The sequence below is a fragment of the Dermacentor albipictus genome, chromosome 2 (genome assembly GCF_038994185.2).
Source record: "Dermacentor albipictus isolate Rhodes 1998 colony chromosome 2, USDA_Dalb.pri_finalv2, whole genome shotgun sequence".
NCBI lineage: Eukaryota > Metazoa > Arthropoda > Arachnida > Ixodida > Ixodidae > Dermacentor > Dermacentor albipictus.
In genome coordinates this window covers 165782739-165804658 of record NC_091822.1, presented here as the reverse complement: position 1 = coordinate 165804658, position 21920 = coordinate 165782739, and the positions used below count along the sequence as shown (strand labels likewise).

General features: G+C 48.1%; 1 protein-coding gene across 1 annotated transcript in view; it reads right to left on the bottom strand.

Annotated features, from left to right (window-relative positions):
• LOC135910608 (rabphilin-3A-like) overlaps window positions 1-21920 on the bottom strand; it is a 135477-nt gene that overhangs the window by 19307 nt on the left and 94250 nt on the right. Inside the window, exons 10-13 of the mRNA XM_070533346.1 lie at window positions 19722-19847; window positions 18906-19081; window positions 18117-18304; window positions 4919-5186 (exon numbers count right to left, since the gene is read on the bottom strand). Of these exons, the coding sequence (XP_070389447.1) occupies window positions 4919-5186; window positions 18117-18304; window positions 18906-19081; window positions 19722-19847 (758 nt within the window). The remainder of the gene's footprint in view (window positions 1-4918; window positions 5187-18116; window positions 18305-18905; window positions 19082-19721; window positions 19848-21920) is intronic.

Below are 21920 nucleotides of genomic sequence, written 5' to 3'. Positions count from 1 at the left end.
GTGCCGGCACTGCTGGAATGGGGAAGGATAGAAGGGATGGAGCGAGCGAGCGGCTCTGCAGCGATGGAGACGGGTCGGGGGAGAGAGTGTGGCTACGATGCCTGTGCACGTGGCCCGCGCTTTCGGGGTTATAACGTCACGCGCGTCGGAGGTGCCGGCACTGTTGGAATGGGGAAGGATAGAAGGGATGGAGGGAGCGAGCGGCTCTGCAGCGATGGAGACGGGTAGGGGGAGAGAGTGTGGCTACGATGCCTGTGCACGTGGCCCGCGCTTTCGGGGTTATAACGTCACGCGCGTCGGAGGTGCCGGCACTGTTGGAATGGGGAAGGATAGAAGGATGGAGCGAGCGAGCGGCTCTGCAGCGATGGAGTCGGGTAGGGGGAGAGAGTGTGGCTACGATGCCTGTGCACGTGGCTTGCGCTTTCGGGGTTATAACGTCACGCGCGTCGGGGGTGCCGGCACTGCTGGAATGGGGAAGGATAGAAGGGATGGAGCGAGCGAGCGGGCTCTGCAGCGATGGAGACGGGTAGGGGGAGAGAGTGTGGCTACGATGCCTGTGCACGTGGCCCGCGCTTTCGGGGTTATAACGTCACGCGCGTCGGGGGTGCCGGCACTGCTGGAATGGGGAAGGATAGAAGGGATGAAGCGAGCGAGCGGGCTCTGCAGCGATGGAGACGGGTAGGGGGAGAGAGTGTGGCTACGATGCCTGTGCACGTGGCCCGCGCTTTCGGGGTTATAACGTCACGCGCGTCGGGGGTGCCGGCACTGCTGGAATGGGGAAGGATAGAAGGGATGGAGCGAGCGAGCGGCTCTGCAGCGATGGAGACGGGTAGGGGCAGAGAGTGTGGTTACGACGCCTGTGCACGTGTCCCGCGCTTTCGGGGATATAACGTCACGCGCGTCGGAGGTGCCGGCACTGCTGGAATGGGGAAGGATAGAAGGGATGAAGGGAGCGAGCGGGCTCTGCAGCGATGGAGACGGGTAGGGGGAGAGAGTGTGGCTACGATGCCTGTGCACGTGGCCCGCGCTTTCGGGGTTATAACGTCACGCGCGTCGGGGGTGCCGGCACTGCTGGAATGGGGAAGGATAGAAGGGATGGAGCGAGCGAGCGGCTCTGCAGCGATGGAGACGGGTAGGGGGAGAGAGTGTGGCTACGATGCCTGTACACGTGGCCCGCGCTTTCGGGGTTATAACGTCACGCGCGTCGGGGGTGCCGGCACTGCTGGAATGGGGAAGGATAGAAGGAATGAAGCGAGCGAGCGGGCTCTGCAGCGATGGAGACGGGTAGGGGGAGAGAGTGTGGCTACGATGCCTGTGCACGTGGCCCGCGCTTTCGGGGTTATAACGTCACGCGCGTCGGGGGTGCCGGCACTGCTGGAATGGGGAAGGATAGAAGGGATGGAGCGAGCGAGCGGCTCTGCAGCGATGGAGATGGGTAGGGGGAGAGAGTGTGGTTACGACGCCTGTGCACGTGTCCCGCGCTTTCGGGGATATAACGTCACGCGCGTCGGAGGTGCCGGCACTGCTGGAATGGGGAAGGATAGAAGGGATGGAGCGAGCGAGCGGCTCTGCAGCGATGGAGACGGGTAGGGGGAGAGAGTGTGGCTACGATGCCTGTGCACGTGGCCCGCGCTTTCGGGGTTATAACGTCACGCGCGTCGGGGGTGCCGGCACTGCTGGAATGGGGAAGGATAGAAGGGATGAAGCGAGCGAGCGGGCTCTGCAGCGATGGAGACGGGTAGGGGGAGAGAGTGTGGCTACGATGCCTGTGCACGTGGCCCGCGCTTTCGGGGTTATAACGTCACGCGCGTCGGGGGTGCCGGCACTGCTGGAATGGGGAAGGATAGAAGGGATGGAGCGAGCGAGCGGCTCTGCAGCGATGGAGACGGGTAGGGGGAGAGAGTGTGGTTACGACGCCTGTGCACGTGTCCCGCGCTTTCGGGGATATAACGTCACGCGCGTCGGGGGTGCCGGCACTGCTGGAATGGGGAAGGATAGAAGGGATGGAGCGAGCGAGCGGCTCTGCAGCGATGGAGACGGGTAGGGGGAGAGAGTGTGGCTACGATGCCTGTGCACGTGGCCCGCGCTTTCGGGGTTATAACGTCACGCGCTTCGCACTTTCCGGCGCGGCTGCAGCAGCGGTGACGGCACATGTGTAGAAGGTGCGGTGAACGCGGCGACGCTTGTGTCGGCGTATTGTGGTGCCGTATTTTATCAAAACTATCCTCCAAAATTATATGACAATTGGTAGCGCTAAGATGACTCTATCATTACGACGAGTTTCATTCCCTTTTCATAATTAAGTAGTTTGCAGTGAAGTTGTAAAAGTTGTGGAATTCCCGTCTGCGGTCAATACATGGGCTTCCACAGGAGGGAAACGGACAGCCCCATGTCTTTCTGCTAAGATAAAGCTCTAGTCCTGCCAAGTTTCATTACCCAATTAACCAAGACGTATGTTCAATTTCGAATTATATACAAATGTTTATTTCCGTGCCCTCCTTTGGATTAATGAAATCGAGGGTTCGACGAAAGCCCGTCTGGTTGGGATGAAGCATTGAAGAAATAAAACGAAGGACACCGACCAACGTCCTTCGTTTTATTTCTTCCTCCTTTGGATTGCAGCCCGCTCAATCGTGTTTTGTTTCGTGCACTGGTTTGGCTTTGTTGTCCAACCACGTTCACAGCATGAATCGGGGGCGAATTTGGGAGCACAGCGACACCTTCGAATTCGCTGTCATTACACTTTCACAGAGGGTATTGGCCTCCACTTCTTTCTTCTCTATTTTAGTTAGGAGTGAAAAAATGATAATGTTCCGGTTCAGTTACAACTCGTGTAATGAATAGCAAGGTTTTATTTTCGCCTTCTTGATCAGTTCTGTTTCGATACCCCGCTGATAGCACTCACTGTTCCTCACGTGCGGTGGAGCCTATTGATGAACAGTTTAATGATTCCAGCTCTCTGTACTCTGCCTAGAGTCGTTCTGAGCTTATCGTGCACACTACATATGCGGAGAGAGAGAAAACATGTTCACGCGAATCTATGCGCCGTCTTGGCTACGACCTCCCTCTCAAACGACACGATCTGATCCTAGAGGGTCATATACCGTGTGTCCCAGCTACAGTCAGCCAAGCTGTTCAATGAAAAATGAATATTTAAAAACACACGGCGTAAGTTACAACTATAAAACCTACAGCGTTCGATTGCCAAAGGTGCGACGACAGGTCTGAGGAGCGTATCTTGCACCGTGCTTGTATTCTTAATCTCCTTTTTTCGTCGAACAGCATGGCTAACGTTAGCTGGAACGCCCTGTATATAATATGGACCAAACCTGTATCGAACGCTGAAGTACAGCTTCTTTCCCCATCTTTTTCCGGGAAAGCTACTACTCTGTGGCCTTTTAGAAATGCCAGCATACGACAGGCGTGAACAATGCGAACATTTATGAAATGACCGGACAACCTCCTTGTCGAACAGTCCTTAGTTCTAACCTAACTACAGCGTAACGATGACTAGTATTACATATCCGGTAGTCACCTATCAAATAAAATCCACTAAATAGGCATTCACGTATTACTTGCGGTTAGTGTTCAAATACTATTTATAGGCGTCCCATACTTACCTGTACTGTACTGTATTGTACGTCTGGCACAACTCTATAGAAAAGCGCAAAGTGGATTTCTCGGCAAAAGCAGTCCTTATTTGGGGCCGCCCTAGCTACACGTTGCCTTTCAGTTTGTAACACATTCGCAAACTCATCGACATTATGAGGGCTTCTGGTGGGCAAAATAATTCCGAAACGAGTACTCACCTGAGTAAAGCACAGGGTATACGTGCTGCTGCTGGACGTATTATTTGAGAAGGTGGCCAGCCACCTTAGAAACAAAAAAAATTTGCGTATAGAGGCCCCCGAATTCAGGGAGGCATGCGTGTGTCCGTTCTGGTCACCTCCTCCATCGTTTGCTAGCATGCCTGAATTCAGGTCAAACCTAATCGGGCCAACCAGACCATTCGGACCAAACAGGTCGAGATAATTAATACACTCGGACACCAATGTCTCACCATCTTATGGTTGTCGCGCCCTCTGGTGCGAAAATTGCAGGGCTACAGGCAACCGAAAGGTCTCCACCTCAGCGTGTTCAGTGCCCCAATATATGTCACGCGTTCACGCTTTGTCAAAAGCATACGAACTACGTTGTCTGAGACCGCCATGTTGAGCACAGGTTGTTTAAGGGAGCCCCTGTGGTATGTAGTGACTCCTTAGGGAACGCAAATAACTCTTGCTTGCCATCCAGACGTTGTTTCGAGTGTCAGGATGCGCCACAGGAACCGCACCTCACAGTCGGACGACGTGTATGGGGAAGGTGTAGAGTAGTCCGCATACTTTTGACTATGGCTGTAAGCGTACACATTCGCTTAAGTACACAAAATGCGTAACCTGCATGCATACACATTTATCGCGGCAACCTTTATTAAAATTGCGCATTTTCGCATCTTCGTACGCCTGGAAATTATGGGTTGGACGGAACACTTCACTTCGCTCGACGTAGACTGGGCACCGCATCAGCAAACGCGGTTTTGCGTCTACATAAGGGTTATATTTGATCAAGATGGTCGGAACATGGCCTTGAATCATTGATTTAGCATTTATAACCGTACTAATAAGGAACAGTATGTCTCATACTATAATTCGATGCGATCATATCGCTGCATGCATAGGGGAATAAAACATCTTTATATAGGATCACATGAGATAATACGCGATTCTAGATGTGGGATACACGACGCATGTGACATTTTTGAATACAAGAAGGAAGGATTATGAGGATTGCATAAAGGCTTTGTGGCCCAAAAAGGTTGCTGCGATAACAGCGCGTACTTAAAGTCGCGAATGAAACAGAAGCTTCCAAATTGAGTCACCTTTGCGCGATGGATGATGCACTTGAGCGCCTTGCCACCATTGAGCAAGAGCAGCGAGAACTCCAGGGTCCCCGCCGATACTGGACGAGAGAGAATAAGGGCATATGTTGCCTTGCAGGAAGACAGCCTTGCCGATTGCCTCTTATTCGCCGAAATCACCCTTGCAGTCCTTCTCTCGTAGCTGTGATAACGAGAGTTGCTCAATCGTACACCCAGCTGCCAAATTCCCCTTACAGACCAGAGTATGTTCACTATGGTATGTTGCTCCCTCGCAACACCCAGCCGTTTAGAACAGGCACACTTAATCTCGACAACAGTCGCCAGCCTACGGCGCAACGCGCGCTGGGCCAACGCCACCTAGATAGCACAAGGCCGGTTTACTCCGATCCATGACGTCACGCTACCTGGCCCGAAATGTCTATTGACAAGGCTGGCGTGATGAATGCGGTGACGTCAAAATCACTGTTGCCTACTCGGGAGCATCCCCATTAGATTCTATGGCAGTCGGGCCAGGTAGCATGACGTCATGGATCGGAGTGAAAAGGCCTTGTGCTATCTAGGTGGTGTTGGCTGGACTGCTAGTTTGATGACGCTGGGCTGCTGATGGCAAGATTACGGCAAGCGAACGCAGGCGACAAGCGATAAGAACAGGCTGAGCGTCATCGCAGTTATCGTTGATTCCGCCAGTTCCAGCATTCCCCGGCAAAAGTTGGTTTACCCCTAGAAGCGCTGCAAATTCTGGTCTATAAGGCCGGCACGTCAAAATGTCGTACGTCGCAGTGAAGATGGCTTAGTCGTCTGCTGATTGCCGCGTCATTTACAGACAAGAATATATGCACCGCGCACTCGCAATATGGCGTTACGGCTATTTCGGCACTCTAGAAGTCGTGCTAACGCCAGCCGCCATGCACAGCGACGGAAACGAGAGGACACTTTGAACAACAGGCGCGCACACGTTTCATGGCTTGCTTAGAAACGACCAAGCGAGGCCTCGCACGATCTACGCACGAGCGTTGGAATGCATAATTCGTGGGCCTTCACCCCCGTTGTCTGGAAGCATGCACGCCTGGTTCGCAGAACGTGGAAACTTTCGCCTCGAGATTAACGATGTCGCCAAAGCCTCTCCGAACGCGTAAAGCCTCCTACAATATATGCATCCTCCTATGTGGTCTGGCGGTGCTGTCTGTATTGAAAGCTTGCGCGCGCGCAGCCTACAAACCAGGCTCTGTACTCACGAAAGACATGTTACGCTACATCTGTTCATAAGAACGTACAGGGGGATCCAGCAAGTACGGACGCGAGCACGAGTAACAGGAACGGAGAGGACAACGCTGGAACCAGCGCTGTCCCGTCCGTTCCTTTTACTTGTGCTCGCGTCCGTACTTGCTGCAACCCCCTATACGTTCACCATGCACCAATTGGCCCAGCAAAGCACGCTTCTAAACTGCTGTCCGTAAGAAATGGTGCCAGCCACTCATCCTGCCGGACGTATTACTAGGAAAGCGACCACCTACCGGCAAGCAAAATGAACTTACGAACTACAAGCTTTGCGAATACGGTCCCTGAATCTGCAGCCATTGTAGATGGCAGCCACTTCTGCCGAGAACTGCAGTAGCTGGCAGAAAGAGCAGGTGCGACAGCACTCAGCCTGTTTAAGTATCCTGCATGCTTGCTATCCGCATTCGGTCCCCTTGGCCTTGCTTTCAGCTGGCTGTTAGCGATCCACAATGCTTCCACAAGCAGTGCTGACACTTGGCGACTGGGGCTGAGCTTAAGTGCGCTTGCGCTAAACGGCCATTCACTTTTCCGAGCGTTCCAAATTTTGAAGAAAGCTTTTGGAACTGGTGCGACTGAAGAACTCTCGTGGTAAACAACATTCTTGTCAACCGAGATGTTCTACCAAAACGTACGGCTTTCGTCGAAAGAAACGAAGCCACTAAATGCCCGAGTGTCGTTGCCGAGTCCCGGCTGCGTCGTAGTCATGGTACAGACCCCATAGCACAAAGATGATCTACAGAGGTTGAGGGCTATAGTTGGCGTTCTTCTCCCGAGCTTCCAATAGGCGTGAACACAAAAGGAGGCTATCTCAAGGTCCGTAGTCAGCTGCGGTAACTTGTACGGTGGTTTCCTTTCTTCTGACAAAGTGTGTACTACATAGATCCGTTGCCCGAACGTTGATTCTTTGCTCTCAAGAATAAGGACCGGTCACTGCAGCGCGATTGAGGACTTAAAGTACTTGAAGCCGCTATTCGAACTTACAAGCCCTCAGAAGGCCATCTTCGTGCTCTCGTGCAATCTCATTTCCTGCACGTCGTCGTCATCCAGTTTACAGCAGAAAGAAAATGGCAGCCCATTCCGTACTATACCTTCGAATTTCCTGTCGTGTCACCACAGCTAATGCTCTGCCGTTTATGACCGCGTTTCCTTTCTCATGGGACCGCTTCGGTTACTCTAGTAAAACAACTGTGATCAGCGGCCGCATTCCACTTCATTCTCGAAATCTAAACTAGAATACGTGTCTTATCGTGCTGACTTGTTCCTGTCGTAATATTAAGCGACGTTTTCGCAAATCGAATGGTTGGCAACGGTGGACTCTGTACAGCTATAAGTGTTGATTGATTGATTGATTGATTGATTGATTGATTGATTGATTGATTAATTGATTGATTGATTGATTGATTGATTGATTGATTGATTGATTGAACATACTATTACGCAGTTCTCGTGTAAATACTATACCTAATCAATTGTGACTGAGTGATAAGCCGGCTGATCGATCAGCCGTACCGCAACATTTAAATATGCATGCAACTTACGTCGCACTCACTCGCACAGGTGACATGCTACTCACTTGCACGGGTTGTAACAGCAGTGCATGTCCAGCCTGTAAGCGCACTGCAGACAATGCGCACCAGCCCCGTTCAACAAAAGAGAGGCAACCAAGGAAGCAAAAGAAAAGAAGCACAAACTCCGTCGCATTTCAGCAGCATAATTTAATGCATCGAGTTGAACGGGGAAACAGCAAAATGGGTACATCACAGGAACACACAGAAAAACAAAAAAAAATGTTGCAAAGCGGCGGCAATCTCAAAGGAAAGCAAACAAAGAGCCACAGCAAGGTACATCGGGAACACATTGTCAGTGAAAAACAGCTGTGATCCGCAGGGGATGAAGCAGGCGGGAAGCGAGGGCAACTCATCATCTTATACAATACATGTTCATTTATATGTTATCATAATGTCACCGGGTCCTTGGTCTAGCCCGTACAATGAGCTTCTTTGATAAATCATCATAGTTATCATCATTGCATAAGTTAAGAGATCTCTCTCCGCAAAGCAAACGCAAGCGCGTGAGTACAGGCGATAGTAGCGTGATTACCTTATGACAGTACATAAATAAACGCGGCATTTAAAGGCAATTGCGCGGTTCTAACAATTGACAGAAAAGCAAGAATTGCACTTTGTCAAACGCGCATTTAAGACACGTGGGAAGGTCACGATATCTTAAGATATATCACGTGAGAAAAAGATTCTGATACGAAAGTCTGCTTCGACGTCGTAGCTTGAACATCACAAGGACGTGCACTGCAGCCCTGCTCACAAGGGAGCGGCTTAATGGGATTTCAAGTGGCGCCATACGCTCAAGTCAAAGTGCTCAGTCTTGAGACACTAGGTGGCTCATTTCCCAGTGACATGCTTAGATGAAACCGCAGAAGTCCTGCGACACTAGCGTCTAATCGAATTCAGAGAAAGAAAGTGTAGATAAAGTACGGTGTCGGGCTTTGCTCAAAACAGCGTCTATCCTTTCTTTGATTCTTTCCACGCGCCATAGAGTACTCTACTATTAGGAGCACGGCGCATAAAATATGACGCAAAAAAAGCTTCTTGCGCAAGGTCAATAAGGCGGGCGTGAGACCAATGCTATACGACTTATTTAAACTGCAACTATAGCAATCATGTGTAAATTAGCTACAGAGAACAGCAATACGAACCTCACACTCAAGAAGCGTCAACGCAGAAGCCCGAATATAGCCAGCCGCTCAGTAAGATCACTCGATTTTTTTTCATCCTTTTGATATAGTTACCTATTACTGTTGCACGCAATTATTTTAAGACATGTCTAAAGTGCGATGTCATTTACAATTGTTGTAGCAATGTTGCTCCCGTTGTTTGGTGCAGTACCAAGTGTGTAATGTTCACGTCGCAAAGCAACGCGGCCCACGCGTTAGCTATAGAATGGTTCGCAGTGTGGTGGGCTATCGCATGCGCTGAGGGAGAAAGATTGCTGACAGAATAATGGCATCAGACGAAAGAAGGGCCACACCGCGCACGCGGTCATCTCCTAAGTTTTCATAATCTCGACACATAGATCTTCAGCGCGACAATGTATCGTTCAAAACTCTCCTTTCTCATTTGCTTATTTACGTGCAGATATCAAAACATCGAAATGTTTACGCATCTACTTCCTCGACACTTCAGCATTGAAAGAGCCGAAAATAAATTTTCTGCCGTCACGAAAGGCACTCTCATTGTGATTTTCGTAAATACAGCTGTCATCAAGAAAGAAACGCTTGCTGTAACGAAAGTTCGTGTAGTACACCATGACATCCTGTGGTCACGAAATCAACTGGTAAGTTTAATATCTCGACGTGAAAACAAAGTTTTCCGGTGTCACGACTAGTGTGCGCACTTAGGAATACAACAAAAACGGGGGCAAATATTCGTGTCGTGAGTCTGCCGTCCAGTCGTGGCAACGCAGTTTTCTGTAGTCAAGACAGAACTTCGCTTGCCAACACCAAACGTAGCGACAGGAATTGTTGTAACATAGGAACAACCTTTCTTGTGATTATAACAACCCATGTTCAATGTCTGAAGTATCGTCGAGACGACGACGAGGCCAATTACCTTGTGGTCGCGACACAAAACGTTGTCGTCTCTGCAATTTATATATCTTACGACCTTATTCTCTCACCGTGCTTTTGGAAATTGGCAAGAGGCGTACTGCACAACAGAACCCCGATGTTACTCGCGGCGCGTCTTAGAAACAGTGTCTTAGACCGATGTTATCTGCTCGAAGCTAGCGGCAGCTTTTTGCACGCAGTTGCTGGCACTAGAAGACAAGTACGCTAATTGTAGTAGTAATAGCAAACAAGTAATAGTAGCAACAGCAGTGGAGTGTTAAGGCTACTCTTATAAGTCGTTCGTGGGATGGCATGCTACAACCGTACCACGTGCTTGCAGCTTAACTTCAACGACCTTGTTATCCAAGACAGAAAAGCTTTGTTGCCACGACAAGACACCCGGCTGACGAGACACATCCTCGTCGTATACTGGGACATTTTTCTGTCCTTACTGTTAACTAGATCAACTAAACGTGCGCGCTTGCGAGTAAAATGTGCTACCAGGAAGACACGTGCGTGAGTAGTGTGTTTGCTATGACGTGTTGCTTACTATAAGTTCACGATAGGTTGTGCAACTTGTGCGCAGTGTAAAATGAGAGACCACAGAACTATATGTATATATATATATATATGTAAGGCTAGATGTTGTGACTCTGTTGAGAAAAATACATAATATACAGACGTGGCGTGCGTTACTTGACAATTACGGCTTCCGTACGTATCTCGGTATTGTTTAGGCGAGCAGTTCTCGAAGCATTTGAAGCGAGTGCGCTTAAAATTCTTCGAGCGACCCGAGAGGTGGCGAAAAAGCTAGCACTGACGGTTCATAGTTAACCCGCCCCACGTAGCGGCTTAGCTATGGAAAAAAAAAGCAATTTGATGCCTGCAGCAGGAACGAAAAGACCCTCGAGACTTGCTCTTCTTGGGAAAGTTGTAGCCTAGATGAGAAAGCTGTGTGAAAGTGTCGATTCACAAAGCCACGAAAGGCGCGTTTTTTTTTTCTCTGTGATGATGTGCTGACAAAATCAAGACTGGAAAAAAATTAATCGTCTTCAAACAGGGCTGTCGTCGCTTCTCGATATTTAAAACGTTGCTTAATGCGTTAAACGAAAACCACTTTTCAGATCAGCAGACCTAGATGAGTTTCAGTTCAAGAGTCAAAGAAGAAAGGCTGAGTTTCCATGCGTGATTGATGAAAAGACGTAATAGCAAACAGAGGATGTGGAAAACGTGTTTTTGTTACATTGTAAACTTGGCAAGCATAGTGTTTGGCACGCGGAGGATGATTTGTTGAGTGCGTGAGAACGTGACAATATCGTCGCGTTGTAGTGTCGGCGGCCGTGTCCATTGCCATGGTGTCGCAAAAGGAATCGTCCAATTTTTTTTTCCGCTTGGCTTCCCACACAGTAAAGCGTCAGTGTGAAACTACATATAAGCAAGCAGGCCAGTTTCATAGAGATACTGCAATATTGAAATCTGTTGTCCGTAATCTATATTTCATAGTCTTCAGCTTGGTAACTGCTCGGATTTCACACCTTTAAGTACACTTTTGCGAATTGTCTTTGTCCCAGGGTACATCCAAAGTAGATGGCAAGCAATATCACGGAAGAAAAGCGAAGGTAACGGTGTCAATATGTCATACACGCAGAAGTTATGCAAAAATCTGGCAAGTTGTACAACAGAAGGAGTGCAAGCACCGAACACTGAAGGGTGGCTGCTTGTGCGTTCGTCTGAATAGCAGCTTCGAAAGATTAACAGTCCGACATGAGGAAAATTAAATCCGATCCCGCATCAGTTTGTAAATATCATAAACTGTACGAGTGAGCATTGTTCGCTCCACGACATCCAAGCAAAAAGATGCGCAGTGTTGAAGGAAAGAAAAGATTGCCACACGCTGTCATCATGTACCCATAAAAGTCTGCTTGCATATCAAACGTTAGATTTTCCTATACAAATATAATCTATTTTATACAATTATCCTTGCTCAATGGCAGTTATGTGCCCAGTGTTGTAGTGAGAGTTACTATCGTGTTATTGTCGGCACTGCTTTAATTATTACATTTGGGAGGCGCCTTTACCCTGTTTAAAGCTTACGCAGTGGTCAAGCGCACCTGTTACTTCCCAATATGTTAGTCTGGATAACTTATTTCATAGATTCTTGCATAGATTAAGCGCGATAGTTTGAGATGAGCAACTCAGCTGCGTAGACGAGTGCTCGCCAGCAGCTGAGCCAACAGCAGAAGTGTGCGCAAGATAGCGCGTAGGCCAGTTGTCGACAAAATGCGTTTCGTAAAGTATGAGACCTGACAATTTGGCACACTCTCGGTCGTAATCTGATGACAAGGACTGGTAATCGTCCTGCAGTATTAAACCTTGCGAAATGTGCCTGACTTGTGATGCATTACATATTGAAAACGTCATCAAGGACGCTAACTTTGTCATATGCTCCCATAAAAGCGTACAGTGTTCGGAAACGAAAGTAAGGAAACGCTGTCGTAGCACTAAAAAGCTAAGTGCTCAAACTCCGACGTATGCGACGTTACGGGGATGTAATACTGCTTTCTGACAACGGATTTAACCTCTTGAAAGTGGCACAACGCCAGTTCCAACTGGAGAGTCGGAAATCAACGCAATATCTTAGATGCGAAGGAACGACTATGTGCATTGGAGGAACGCTACCTAAACATGAAGGATGCTCAGGGCTTAGTTAATGTGCTACATATTAACCACGTCTTTAGCTAAAGGCAAACTACAACCACGTCTTCCATGAGGCGCAGGGACAGATCTCTGTACAAGTGGCATAGTTCTCATTTACGCGAACGACTGAATTGTGTAATTGAAGTTACTAGTTGTGCGTACAAGGGCTAGCTTTCTTCACGCAAGTCATCACATCTGTCACCACACAGACAAGAACGATAGCATCGTATTGTCTGTCAAACAGCTATGCGCTTTGCCTTGAGCTTCCCCCGTAACAAGCTCAGCATACCCTGAGCAAGCCTATACCTTGATAAATAAAGTTCAAGTTCTCACAGTGCATTACATTCAGGCTGAACAAATGCAGGTTCAAAGGAAGGCAAACACGGTAATATAATGAGCCGCGCCGTACTATGCCCTTGGCGTAAGTAATTTACATATTCAGCGTATGTGAGACTAGCAATGACTGTTATTTAGACAAGATATCTAGACAAGATATTTAGACAAGTCATCAATCTAGTCTAGTTGTGCATTACATAGAAGAGCGGTCTTTCGGTTGAATGATATGATGTGTGGGTTGCGTTCACAAGATATGTGTGGTTAATTACGCCTATGTTGTCCTTTCAATGATTACAGCGATTTGCAGTCAGTGTTACGAAATTTACCGAGCACTCAGGAACCACGTAACGTCACTGCATAGGTTAATAAGGTCTCTTGTCTTTCTGTGCTGAAAATAGATGTTGCAAAGAATTCCGACACCCAGTCCCAGCAAAATAACCACAGTATATCTCAAGTCAATGTTAGTTTTAATCGCTGCTTTTTCGCATACTGGATCTCGCCTTCTGTTAGCATCTCTTTCGCAAACTTCTTTACAAATCTTGTGATTGTCCGTTGCCGACAACGCCAGAAAAAGCCGTTGTTGAAGTTCTGATTTGTTGTTGTACTTTAACATAATCATAGCCAAGAAACTCAAGCATTCGTCCGCTATAACTTAAGGCGTATTACACAGCTACGAATGTAGCTCCATGCGCAATATGGAGCGGTACAGTCAAATATGTATTACATGGGCCACAGTGGCTCATAATCTGTGCAAAACGCAAAAGTGTTCCACAAGACTGTATATCTGATGGAAAAGCTATTGAGTAGACATTCAGTCGTCAGGATAGAATCCTGGAGTCTGAGGAATAATTGTTGCTAAAAAACTAAATTTGCTTCCTTATATTGCTCCACGGTAATTTAATTTGGAAGTCGACACTAAATAATGAACAAGACTTGTATCAACTATCAACTAAACTGAGCGCGATCATGACGGTGCTGACGGGAGACCTAACGCCTCAAACATCGTGAAATGCTGATGTTAACGAAGAGGAGAATTTTCGCTTGGTCTCATATTGTCAGCTCGTGTTGGTACTCATCTTTTTCTTTTATTTCGGAAAGTTCTCAATACGTTCTTTGTCGCATGATCAATGAGTACAGAAAGCATATGGAAGCAGCGTAGCTATTTGTTCGCTACTTTGTCTTACTATAGTCCAGCACAGCACTCAAAATTTGACTAAATTACGAAATTGCAGTCGCTAGAACACAAGGAAGAAAACCTCTGAGTACATGCTACTAAATCCAACATTACATTAAAAGGCACCTCGATGGCAATTTAAAGTAGGGACACGTTCAATTTGGTATATAACAAAATTTCAAGAGTCATCACAAAATTTCTCTTCTTTGCTTGTAACGATCAACAAGTATTCAACAACAACAGAAAAAGACAATACAAATGCACAACTGTGGGACCGCTACTGGACGAGTAAGATCATGCAATGCTTCCAGGAGGCAGCAATCTCGTCAAAGCAACAAGCAGCTAACATAACCCAGCAAAATAACGAGGCACAGCAGAGCTCTTTAATGCATCGTAAACGTGCAACAGGCATCGAACGAAAGCAAAAAATACAAGAGGCTCGGCACAGCGTCATGCCTGTAGCGCCATATGAGACAGCTTTCCACGAGTCCATAGCAAACGATACGCACGGCGAAGCATTTTGCGCCAGAGTCCATCGCACCGAGGCCCTCCCTTAACGCCCAGTCGTGACGTCACGGGAAACTGACGTCATGAGAAACTGACGTCATGATACACCGTTGCTGCAATCACAGCAGTTGCCACACGCAAGTGCAGCCAGAAGAAATGCGCACATCATGTTTAATTATTTTTATTTGCCACGCCATCATAACTAGATTTACTGCTACACGAGATCAGCAAATTTTGTTATTTGTCATGGCGTTACAGTGAGGTCGATGACGCGAGGTCCGGCATTTCGAGACCAAATGTAGCTTAAAATTAAAACCTATTGTACTCGTTTCCCAACCTTCGCATACTTACGAAGTGTGGGTTCCTTTTTTTTACGTGCAAGAACCATGCCTTCGATTTTCGTGAACTACTAATATATCAAGTATCAGTTTAGCAGCACATTTCTAAGCGGCCTGGAGCATCGAGAGGCTAAATTTATTTCGCTATTAATACAGTGACAGAAAAACCGTAAGCTTCACTTTCAAATTTCCTCAACATGTTCCTTCAGTCCACTTAAAGAGCAAGCGGACATCAAAACTACTCCGCGTTTTGTCGGGAAAACGTCGGGAAAGAATCCCGTGAGGCCGGTACGATGACTGCGCAGAATGCTTCTCACGTGCCCATACAATCACAGAAATACATAACGCGACAAGAAGCAGCCATGCGAGTCATATTAAATTGCATTTTTATGGGACACCTTTTCTCATAGACATTTCCGCAGGTCATGTACCTTGGTGTGGAAGAGTGAAGTTGCTCTCTTAAGAAAAAGCAGCGATTTCTTCCTTGCGCTCCGACACAAATCACGCTCATGACTAGATGGCGATCACTTTCTACCAAGCGAACAAAAATGTGCGAGTACAATTCAGTGCGTCACGTCATGAGGTTGATACTACAAACGTAGTGCTTTTACACGTCAAACAACGACGACAAATTTTGCATACGTCACTGCGACAAACACGTTCGTCAGATGTGACACAAGCACAAGGCCCCTGCATATGCCTCTTTTCAGGAGTGCTTTCGAACATCCTGACACGAAACGAGTAAAACACGTCGGTAAAACCTGCCCACTGAACTATGATATAGTGCGCGAATACTGCCGTATCCTGACGGCCATGAAAAGTCTGCGAAAGTGTCAGCCGCGAGTTCACAAGTCGCCGCACAGAAAAGCAGAGGTGTCATTGTTTACAAAGTTTGCATCGGAGGGTTCCTAAGGCAAGCGCTGTCGCTCCTTTCGTTTTTTTTTCTCTGTTGTCGAAGTCATCGCAGACACTCTATGTCATGTAAAACGCTGGAAGCCACGTGACATTGGTGTTTGAAGGAAATGACGTAGCCTCCGAAGTACCCGCGTGTTTGGCTACGTGAGGGTACTAGGCTAACCTACAGAAAAGCAGGCGCTGAGCTGACTATGGGCAAGGAGGTCGGCTGGGGTTATTTTTCTCAATAATTTCTCAGGTCTGCAGTAAGTGTAACTTCTTGCAGTCGTCTTTTGCAGTTATCTTTCTCTGTTTTCTTTTTTCGATAATACCTAGGACTGTCAGCTGAAGTTACGCTTTCAAAATCGAGCTCCAAGCGCCTTCTTACTTCACGTATGCGCGGGCAGCTCTAACTGCAGCCAATGCAAAAGACCACCGGTGCGTATGTGCTGCTTCTCTCTACCGTAAGCGATGACGCGCTAAGTTTCGCGACAAGAAGCAAAGATAGAGAGTCACTTCTTTTTCTTCTCTCCTGTATGCTTCAACGAGCAACGTTTGCCAACATCTGCGGAGGCCTGTCGACACTGGTGCGAAGCCTTGCCTGTACGCGGGATGATAAATTCTGCTCCGTCACGCGCATATATCTCTGCATTTCTTTAGCCATATAGGACCGGCGATTGGCACCGCACATTGCTTGCGCACATTTACACCTCGCTGCCCACCAACAGGCGCGGAAGATTACTGAAACTGGCTGACGCGATGACAACGGAATCTCTTCGCAGTCAACGATGCATTCTTCGCATTTGTGTCCATCTGAAACCCAGGTCCAGCATCTTGTCTGAGAGCGAATGCTCCTACGGCCGCTGTGTTTCCTGATCCCTGCGTCTCACTGCGCCTGTTTAACGAGTCGTAGCTGTGGCTGTAAAGACGAGTCGCCATGTCATATTTCTCCTTCAAGCTATACAGCCAAAGGAAAAAAAATGGTTCAAGCATGTGTTGACGCCAAAGAATACGAGGTCGACGTACATGGCGGTTCAAATGATTCGATGATTAAATGTTGACTATATCTTCTATTATCTCTATTTTTCCGTGTTAATGATTCACTCATTTCATATCTTACTTGAATCGTATATTACGCCCAGTTACGTTGACTTTGTTATCCAAGAAACATTCTTCGAAAGCGTATATCTATGTGCATGCCTGAGCCACTTTGATCACTAATTCTTGCAACCCACATCATTTCCTTGTGATCAATATGGTCAATACCAAGGGATTATCGAATCCAAATAGAAAAATAAACATGTTAAGCAAGCAACCGTCCACCTTGTTTCCTTTAGCATCAACACTTGCTTGACCCCTTTCTTCCTTTTTTTTTCCTTTTGGCCAAGAGGCCAGGTAGGCCGGTGTCAGAGCTTATTTCGTTGTAGAGCAAGCTGAACGACAAGGACAACAGAAAGGCACATTTGACGCACACAGCACTGTGTGTGTAAAAGGTGCCTTTCTGTTGTTCTTGTCTGTCATTCAGCTTTCGCTACAACAAAATAAGATATGCCGTACCAACAAGGCCTATAGCTATCCCCACTAATGCCAGAGATACCGTAGTCTATAGTGCAATGTGTTTACTTTTTGAATATATTGGCGCTAATTACGCCCGTACCACTAATTTTACCTATTCTGCGACTAAATCTCGTTTCTTGTAGGCACCGCCGAAGCGGGCTTCCGGAAGCCATTGTCTAGCGCGAGTCCTGCTTATTCCAAGCTAAATCGATCCCTAATGCGGGCCGTGCGGCAGCTTTGCCCCAACATGCATGTACATACGGCGGTGCACCCTTTACAGGGGTACATTGCAATACACTTAATGTTCTACAGTATGGCGCTTTTTAAACCCTTATCGCTAATTTTACCTACTGTGCGAATAATTATTGCTTCCTGTCTCACTGAAACCTCTAGTTTGATACCTCTTGCGACTTGCTAGCACAGTCCCGAGGCGCAAAAGTGAGGTTTTCTTTTTTCTGGAAGTGGTTAAAAGATACCCAGATCCCAGATACTACAAACCTCACGAAGTCAGCTAAGAAGACCTTGTCTTCAAAAATGAACACCGGAGATCAGGTCGATCAGCGCACTAACTACACAGTTATAACTGCCCGCTCGAAACGAATGTGTCATTCCACAGCCAAGGCCTCTTGTGTCGCGCTGCCAGAACCCGTCGTTCGAGAGGAACCCGCCTTTTGCAAACACACTCAACGTTGCACTCCATTCACAACAATGCTTTACAGTCGCCGCTGTTGTAGCGTGTGGTGGGGAGCCGAGAAAAGTCACTTCGCGTACGCGCACACGTTCGCTCGCTACTACCTGGTGGTGAGCCTGAGCCTGCGGATGAAACTCTTGCTCTTGGGCTTACTTGAGTCGGCGCGGCTGCCGTTGCTGCTCGCGTCGTCGCCTTCCACGTCGAGCAGCTCGCGGCGCGACGATCGCGGCGGGTGGGCGCTCACGTAGCGGCCCGTGCCGCCGATGCTGCCCAGGCTGTCGGCCGATCGGTCCTGCGTAGCGGCGATAGAAAAAGAAGCGGGCGCGCGCCATACGGCGTCATGTGGTGTCAAGTTTAATTCGAAAAGTGTGATGAGGTTACCTATACGTGATAGAAACACTAAAGCAGTAGATCCCACAGGGTAGAATAAAGGAATGACAAGGGGCCGGACCCCCTATGTTTACAAAGATGGGGTAACTGTAAAGAAAAGAGTAATCACTAATTTCTGACGTGTGAATGAGCTTAGTAACAATAAGCATCTTGACATACCAAGATTGAGTGAATGAGAGTACGAGATAGTGAGAGTAAAGTGAGTGAGCGGTGAGCGGGTGAATGAATAAATGGGTGAGCGAGTGAGCGGATAAATGAGTGAGTGAGTGAGTGAGTGAGTGAGTGAGTGAGTGAGTGAGTGAGTGAGTGAGTGAGTGAGTGAGTGAGTGAGTGAGTGAGTGAGTGAGTGAGTGAGTGAGTGAGTGAGTGAGTGAGTGAGTGAGTGAGTGAGTGAGTGAGTGAGTGAGTGAGTGAGTGAGTGAGTGAGTGAGTGCAGTCAGTCAGTCAGTCAGTCAGTCAGTCAGTCAGCGAGCGCGGCGTGCCATTCCCACTGTCTTTCTCACCTCGACGAGATAAGGCGAGCAGCGGTGCGTGCTGGCCGCGTCTTCGCTGTCCTCGTCTTCGGCCGCGGCGGCCGCAGCGGCCTCCTTCTCCCTCTGCAGTTGCCGTTGCCTCCATGGTGCCATGTCCGAGTGGTAAGAGCGCACGCTGGGTGTCGGCGAGTTGCGACTCGGTGACACTGCACACACATGCAGTTAGCAAGAAAGTGAACGAGGGTGACAGAATAATTTTTAAAAATCAATAGCCTTCACCAATTTTTTTCTCGTTTCTGAACACATTTACTGCGACAGCAACGGACTCTCCATAGCGGACATACCGCCATTTTATAAAAAGCGTCTTCTTTGGGGTTTAAGCAACGTTTTCCCCACGTGCTATAGCTGGTATCTTCGATTCACGGCTCCAGAATGCACAGGACTGCCCGAGGCACTGTATTCGACTGATGAGCGTTGACGTGCGCGGCGTCTTTGGCAGTCAGGAACGACAAATAGAAGAGAGCCTGGACCCTGGCCATAGAGATCCTGGCCTGCCATGGCTTCCGAATACCTGCCCCAACGACTGCAATCTCAATGAATCTGAGGGGCTTAAACGCTCCTATCGCACCCTTCTTCTTCCCATCATCACCCTCTATCTCTTTTTTGTTCTCTCTCCCCCTTTCCCTAGAGCAAAGCAACAAGATAAAGCGCATTATCTCAAGGCCCGAGCTTTCTGTCTTCCTACAAACAAAAGTTATTCTCGTTGCAATCGAACATGTTTGTCCTCGCCGAGGCCACTAGCGTTCATCCGTCCCCTGCTTTGGATGATCAAAGCTGCTGACTCACGGTCGGACGCATGTTCTGTGCCAGCAGAGTCCGCAGGGCCCTCGGGCTTGAGCCGCTCCGAGCTCTGGTCAGGCGACAGCGGGAACCCGCTGCCCATCCGTGGACTGGCCGACGAGTCGCTGTCCGCTGCGACGGCATCCACAAGTGAGTAGAGAAAGAGGAACACTTCACAAAATTCGGTGTATACCGGTGACGTAGAAGTGAGCAGCCGCGTTGGTGGCGTCATCTCGTGGCGCAACCGACAGAGAACGAATAGTTATTATTTCAGCGATTAATCCCGTTCTCCCCAGCTGCCGATGCAACGCGTGGTAGCCACGTAACCATCAACGATTCCGTTTCTTTTTCCTCTGGCGAGAGCAGCCACTCCAATACAAAAACGTTTCGAACGCATTGATTCTGAACAAAGAGTTGCAAGATGTCGTTATCAGCGCCATTACTGCCACTCACATCCCGAATGATTCAGTATTCTGTATTGAATAAAACGTACAAGGATCATCTAAAATTCTCTTATCTAGTATAAATGAGTAAAGTTATTAAAGAAGTAGTTGATAAAAATGTAATTGTTCGCTGAAAGAAAATTTTAGCCGAACCGAATACGCTCAGAAGTTCATGGATCACCGGAACACCGGATATTCAGACGACAACAGTAGAGCTGGTAGTGACAACTTGTGACAGGTTGTCCAACCGGAAAGCGTAAGAATAATTTTTGAAATGTTATTATCGAAGGAAAGAAAGAAAGTCACTGTGCATTATGGACTATGCTGTTATCGAACCATTTAGACACAAGCGACCGAGTAGTGCACAGCATGCAATTTCAATAATGGTTTTGTACGCTTTGGCTGAACTCAATGTTGCGAGCTGGCGTCATCAGTACTGCTTGTCACGCGTACGTGTCCAGTGCCCGGTAAACAGCAGTAAGTGCACATGTGCGAACAAACCAAAGATGTACGTCGAGCCTATAGCACTCCGAGCGAACTGGAAAACGACACGTGCCAGACTGCAGTCGGTCGAAATCGATACTCACGTAATGCTGTAATCACCGGCGGTCGAATTAAAGGAACAGAAGGGGTGTTAAGGTAACGAAAACCCCATTTGACGGAGGCAGGCGAATAGGTCCCATGACAGGATTAGGAAAGCCTACTTCCCCTATACGTGTTCCTTGTCTTCGTTGTCTGGCGGCTTCACGCGGTTGGAATTACATTCGGGACAGCCACAGCAGCATTAATCGCACCCAGCTTATACCACCAGCACGTTAGTTTTAGGCTACTTACATCGCCAACGCGCATCAACGCGCACACGGTGACGACCAAGTCTACGCCTTAGCATCAACGACAGCACGGATCACACGCATTCATCAATTTTCATGGCGCGCCCGCACAACATGGCGATTGGCTCCTCGGGCTTACTGCATCGGATGCTTTAGCAGACAAAAAAATGATTAATTAGCCACGTGTCGTTACGTCTGCGCGGCAGCGTTTCCCACGTGTAAGCGCGCATTGGGCGAACCGCTCCACCCGTTCTCTCCGGCTCTCATGTCGTCCGGGACCCTTCTTTAAAAGTTCCCGGCGAGGTCCACTTAGTGCGCCAGGAGGCGGCCTCGGCCGCATATACGTGTCGGCGAACTTAATCCTCTTACGGCCGGGGCACTCGGCAAGTCTTCTGACGCCGCCAGACGTTCTCCAGCTAGAGATCCCGTGCCGACTTCCCCTGCGGCTGAAAATAGGTCGTGAAGTCACCTAAAGCCGGCTTAATTCTCGACATGCTCTCGCTTCCCACAAATGCGTGCAGTGCTGTCGAAAAGCTGCAGCGGATCGCGTCGACCAATGCGGAACGGGGATCAGGTAAAGGTTCGGTCCAGTGTTAAGCAGATATGTACGGATAGGTTATAGTTGTCTGACCACTGTTGTCGGAGACGCAGCGCACTTCCAGACACATTATCTTTTGAAAAAGATGGGCTATCCATTTTTCTTTATTACTGAACTTACTCGGCAGTCAATTAAATGACGCAAGCCAGTGAACATATATTTACAGACAGCAACATCGTAAACGGGCAACTTGCCTTCTAACATGCGTCTCGAAAGATGAGTGCCTGCAGCGTCAAACCTTTCTTGATTTTATTCTTCTATCTCTTGTTCTATGTTGAAATATGTGTCATATCTGTCATAGCCATTTTCCATCCACTGTACAATAGCATCATAA